General features: G+C 42.2%; 1 protein-coding gene across 2 annotated transcripts; it reads left to right on the top strand.

Annotated features, from left to right (window-relative positions):
- Positions 1-416: 416 nt before the first annotated feature.
- LOC125548832 (DNA replication factor CDC6) lies at positions 417-4802 on the top strand. Of its 2 annotated transcripts, none has more exons than XM_087513502.1 (17): positions 417-760; positions 850-949; positions 1035-1258; positions 1347-1421; positions 1519-1607; positions 1697-1803; positions 1926-1985; positions 2120-2193; positions 2294-2344; positions 2739-2788; positions 2957-3017; positions 3514-3603; positions 3696-3761; positions 3859-3954; positions 4051-4140; positions 4225-4342; positions 4447-4802. In XM_087513502.1, exons 1-16 carry the CDS (start codon positions 557-559, stop codon positions 4267-4269), a joined length of 1482 nt encoding a protein of 493 aa, XP_087369628.1. In that variant the 5' UTR covers positions 417-556; the 3' UTR covers positions 4270-4342; positions 4447-4802. The 2 variants fall into 2 exon arrangements, with proteins under 2 accessions (XP_087369628.1, XP_048568322.1); XM_048712365.2 differs by having other exon boundaries at positions 421-760; positions 1501-1607.
- The last annotated feature ends 911 nt before the right edge of the window (positions 4803-5713 follow it).

Consider the following 5713-nt stretch of genomic DNA (forward strand, 5'->3'; position numbering starts at 1 on the left):
ATATTTGCATGTGAGAGTTTAGATTTAAATTTTCTAGAGACCCGGGAGCACAAAACTTCCAGGTTTGTGTCGCCAGTACGCTGTTACGTACTACATTCGGAAAATGACGGTAGGCGTCGGTGTGAAACGACGCATCCAACGCTGCTTCGCTGCGTCTGATCGAAGTAGTTTCTCAAAAGACCAAAAGAAGATGTAAAACGATTTTGATCGAAAAAAAGAAGTAAAAACGACTCCACTCAGTCGACACTGTACCAATTTTCCTTCTAAATGAAACCCGCATATTTTTCCATTTCTGAAGAGTCATTACCTCGCCCCCATTCGCCAAAATTAGAAACTACCGAAGCCGCCAGCGCGCGTTCTAATCTGGCGCTGCCGTCCCTTCCCGCGCGAAGTCCAAAACCAGTTGGCGCGCTCACGCGCCCCCTCCCGCCGCGGGAGGCGCCCTTTTCTTCCCACCCTCCTCCCTCCCCTCTCAACCGCGCCCAGTTCCTCCCCAACTCCCTCCAAATTCTCCCTCCACCGCCAAATCCAGTCGCCAATTCCCGACTCTCTCCCGATGCCGACGCTCCGCAGCGCCACGCTGAGCCCTGCCCCGGCGGCCACCCCGTCCCCGACGGCCGCCACCCCCTCCCCGGCGGCCGCCGGCACCACCCCGAGCAGCGCGGCCAAGCGCCGCATGACCGCTCGCCGCGCCGCCGATTCGCCCGATTCGCCCCATTTCACCTCCCCCCACAAGTCCCCGCTCGCCGGCACCGGCAATGTAAGTTCTCCGCCCCCCTGCCCCGCGCGGATCCGCTTCATTTCATTTCACATCTCCTGACAATGTGCACCAACTGCTCGGCCTTGCAGTTCGGCGCCCCGAAGATGCTCTCGGCGTCGCCCAAGTCCTCCCGGAAGCGCCTCTACGGCGACCTCGTCCCGGCGGAGAGACCCAAGTGGAACCCAAGAGGCAAGTTTTCTAAGATCTCACTCCAGCCATCCGCTGCCTTTCCTTGTTTGGTTCTGACGGCCAAAAATTTCACTGTGCCCCCCAGATCCGGCGCAGATGCAGGCGGTCAAGGAGGCGCTGCACGTGGCCACGACGCCCTCGTGCGGCCTGGTTTGCAGGGACGATGAGCAAAGGCGCGTGTTCGAATTCTGCAAGGCGTGTGTCCAGCAGGAGAGGGCGGGGAGCCTCTACGTGTGCGGGTGCCCCGGTACAGGGAAGACACTGTCGATCAGCAAGGTCAAGCAGAGCGTGTCGCGATGGGCTGATGAGGTACATTACAGGATTTCAGTATGTGAGCAAATTTCTCTGTTTCAAAAGGAAACTTTGTCAAATTGTGTGTCATTTGTCTTGCGCGTAGATGGGAATGGAGACGCCTGATGATTTGTCAATCAATTGCACGAACCTTGGAAACACATCTGACATTTTTGGCAAGGTACGCATTGTTGCTAAATTATGGGCTCAAATCTTCTTATTGCCCCGATCATGCAGTACTAATAGGGATTTTGATGCAGATACTTGAAAAATTCCAGGTTCGGAAAAAGGCAAGTGGCAAATTGTCACCACTTCAGCAACTGCAGCGTATGTTTTCTCACAAAGAATCTGCTCCAAGGAGGATGCTGTAAGAACTATCTGCACCCTGCTTGTACGATGATGGCTTTTCTTGCCATTTTGATCATGCTATCTGAACTGTATGTCACCGCTTGCCAGATTGGTCGTTGTGGATGAGATGGACTACTTGATAACAAGAGACCGCGCTGTGCTACATGACCTTTTCATGCTTACCACCCACCAGTTCTCGAGATGCATACTGATAGGTTAGTTTTCTGTGATACTCACACCTACATTGTACACTTTTAACTCTTGAAAAGAAAAGGAAAACAATCTTACTCAGCATTTTGTACTGTTTTGCTAACTGATCGTTGATTATCTTTTTCAGGAATTGCAAATGCAATAGACCTAGCAGATCGGTTTCTTCCAAAGCTTGAATCCTTAAATTGTAAGCATTCTTACTATATATGCTGTAGTGAAAATTGAATGGCTCCTTCAATTTACTTGCTAATGTGTTTGTTGTTATGTCTGCTAACATGAAGGAAACTAATATTTCTTTGGCATGATGACACTAATTTACAGGCAAGCCACTTGTTATAACTTTCCGAGCCTATTCCAAGGATCAAATATCCAACATAATTAATCATAGGTTAAAGGTATTTTCCCACATGACTAATTCAAGCTTACAGGTGTTCCATAAATTGTCAACTTAAACTGTTTTGCTGTATGTAACTTTCTATGTTGTTAATTATGCAGGTTCTTGAGTATGATGTCTTCGAGCCAATGGCGATAGAATTTTGTGCTAGGGTAAGTCCAGTTATCCTTAATCAGGCAGTACTTTTTTGTGAGGAAGTATACATTTTGTTTAGGGCAACACCAGGATATGGCTTAGAGTATCCACATCACTAGATGCTAACCAAACACTAAAGGTAGGCGAAATTACCTAGCACCAATGCTAAATGATGTGAGGGTAGGTGCTAAGAAAAAAAACTAGCAAATAAATTACTTGTGGTTATGTATAACATGTTTTTGCTTTAACTAGCAAAATCGGAAGTATTTGTGCCTATAAGTGCTGCTAAGGGATAGTAAAGTGATCATAAATGGGGTTTAGGAAATCTGGTGTGAGGGTGCTAGGGATGCTGATGCTCTGATGGTAATATGTACATTCTGAGTTTTTAACTTTGCTTTATTCTTTTATCAGAAAGTAGCTGCAGCCACTGGAGACATGAGAAAAGCTCTTGGTGTTTGCAGGTAATTTATTTCTTGTGGAGATCACTATCATATTACCTTGCAATCTGCCACCTTTATTATTAAAGCTGATGAAAATATAAAGCATATCTATTGTTGAAAGAGTTCTGGATATGGTTGGTGCTTATGTATGGCTTATTGAAATGTAGTTTGTCCTTTTATCTATTCCAGGAGTGCTGTGGAAATATTTGAATCAGGACTACAAGATTCTTCTGATAAAGGAGCTGGAGTTGTAAGTTTCTTGGTTTCTCATGTTTATTTTCGCCAGGAATGTTTAAATTTGAATAAAGTGGTCTCTACACCAAGCCACACCTCTGTAGCTCATATAAACAATGATCTGATTTTTGCCATTAGTTCATCTGCCAGGAATGTTGAAATGAATGCGGTCTGCCTATGTCAGTTGTGACCAATTGGACTGCTTGGATCTTGAGTGTTGCTTCATTCTGTCTATCCTCCCAATTCCCAAATGACCAACTGATATTCGAACAACATCCACTACTAGGCTTGAATGTATCTTGGCATGCTATTGCTGTGTTCTAAATCCTCAGTGCACTAAATTACCTTTTTGAGAGAATGCTACAGAACAGATAACATGCTATTGCTGTGTTCCTGTATCCGATTTAATCATTCTTGCCAAAAAAAAACAACTTTCCTTTTAGAAGATAGTGATATCTCTTCTTAGACCCCACATTCCAATGTTATGTGCAATCTAACATAAATTCTACCAGGTGACATTTGACCATATGGACATTGCCTTGTCGAAGGCTTTCAGGCCAGCAGTAGTAAATAACATACTGTGCCTTCCCCAACACCAACAGGTAAAGACTAATTCATAATCTCATCTTATAATTAAGCTATTTTGCTTCATTTCTGAAATCTCATTCTCACTCATGCCATCTTGGTTGGACAGATGGTGCTGTGTGCACTGGCAAATACCTTTCAACATTCCAGGAAAAAGGCTACTACTCTAGGAGAGGTAATATTTACTTGATAGCATTCTGAATGAACACACTTGGTCTTCACATCCTGTATAATTATGACGTTCTAAGTTGCCTATGGATGCCTTGTTACAGCTCAACAAATCATACATAGAAATTTGTAGATCGACCCAAGTTCCAGCAGTTGGGATGCTTGAATTTTCTAACATGTGCATGATTTTGAGCGATCAGGTATGCAAACACCCATGGTTCTTTATTATGTATCATCAATACTAGAAGAAAAAGAAACCAAAATTATCTGAGTGTTTGATGGAGTTTGCATTGCAGGGATACTTGAAATTAGGGCAATCCAAAGAAGATAAGCTTAGAAGAGTAATGCTTCAGATTGACATTTCAGATATTACTTTTGCATTTAAGGTGCGGAAAGACGGTCTTCTGTAACTACACCAATATGTCAGCTGCTTTATTTCAGGTGTACTTACTGTTTCTTTCATGGTGCAGGGTAGCCGATTCTTTGAGAAGTGCCTTGAGCAACCAAAATTTTAGTGAGAGCACCATGCTTCCTAGATTTTCTTTAAGAAGTGCAAACGAGTCAAACTAAGAAGCTCAAAAGGCTCAGGTGCATTTCAAACTTTGCTATTCCTCCTGCATTAAACAAGCTGCAGTATGCTGCTCCCCGTTCTATAGATTCCTTACAATTCAGTCTTTATTTTGTTGAATCAGGTGCTCTCATTCATTGTATCATATCAAGCTTTTTCAGTCAGTCGTCTGCTGGTTACCAGGGTTGATTTATGGAGGAACTCTTTCTTACTGCCGAAAGTGTACATCCTAGAGTTATTAGTTGTCATACAGTTCCTCCAAAAGATAGTTGAATTTACTTGGTTTTCATTTTTGTTTTATCTGTAGCAATTGGTCATGTAGTTAGCCATTGATGTACCAATAATTTATTTTAGCTGAGCAGTAATGCAGAGCTGGGACAATTTTTTATTCAAGTTGCCAGAGAAATTGTACATCAGTGATAACTTTACTCAGGTGGCTTGCTTTCCCCTGTGAGATAAACATAATTTTGCTGAGGAATACCTTTGCATCTCGGTTGTCTCAAGCATTGAAGTCAGTTAATTCACTTGGACTCCAAATCCAATTTGCAGATTACTTTGTGCATAGATGAGCAACTTCATGGCATACTATCCCCTTCCAACTAAATTTCTTTGGTCAAAACATGGAAATTTCTAATCCAACTTTCCAGAGAAACTTATGCAAAAAAGAAGCATTAACTGAAACCATGCTTCTATACATAGAATTAGTTGTGAAGACACCAACGCGTGTGTTAATGATTCTCCAGTTGCAAAGTATCTCCCTGCAATGAACATTATCCAAAACATTCCTTAATGGCAGCAACAAAAGCATTTTTATTAAAATAAAACAAACCACACATAATCCCTTAATCCTTGAATGCATCATTTCTTAATGATTTCATTTGTAGGATATATTCATTAGATTGACACACCCCATAAAAAGTCTCAAGCTTCCATATCCAACTAGCTAGCAAAGCCTTGATCATAATATTCAAATTTACAACCCCAAGACCACCCTGTTCTTTAGGTTGGCAATTTTCTGTTGATCTTCCTGCCAAAGAAGCTTGGCTCTAGAAAATCAATTCTTTTATAGGCCCAACATGTAATATATAGAAAGGCATAATGTTTAAGGCATGTTAGAGAGATCAGACCGAATGACGATTAATCTCACTCCTATATAAAGCACTTTCTGCCGCTAGCATCCAAATATATTCTCAATTTTATTTTCTACATGTTTCTTTTTAGATTCATCTATAGTAGCACCAAGATAATTCATTAGTAATTTCCCCGTGGACATGTAAAAATTCTGGTATATTCAGAAGGCTTTAGAATTTCCAAAAAGATACAACTCATTCTTACAGACAATAGTCACACTTTGACAATTTTAAACGCAGGCGTACAAGTACTCGAGATTC

The sequence above is a fragment of the Triticum urartu genome, chromosome 3A (assembly GCF_056163025.1).
Source record: "Triticum urartu cultivar PI428250 chromosome 3A, HENAU_Tu73, whole genome shotgun sequence".
Taxonomy (NCBI): Eukaryota; Viridiplantae; Streptophyta; class Magnoliopsida; order Poales; family Poaceae; genus Triticum; species Triticum urartu.

What these genes read in the sequence shown, in the direction of transcription:
- LOC125548832 (XM_048712365.2), top strand. Translation starts at nt 557, where the DNA reads ATGCCGACGCTCCGCAGCGCCACGCTGAGCCCTGCCCCGGCGGCCACC. An exon ending in GCCTTCCCCAACACCAACAG is followed by an intron (nt 3,604 to 3,695) that starts GTAAAGACTAAT and finishes TTGGTTGGACAG; the next exon opens with ATGGTGCTGTGTGCACTGGC. An exon ending in AGGCTACTACTCTAGGAGAG is followed by an intron (nt 3,762 to 3,858) that starts GTAATATTTACT and finishes GCCTTGTTACAG; the next exon opens with CTCAACAAATCATACATAGA.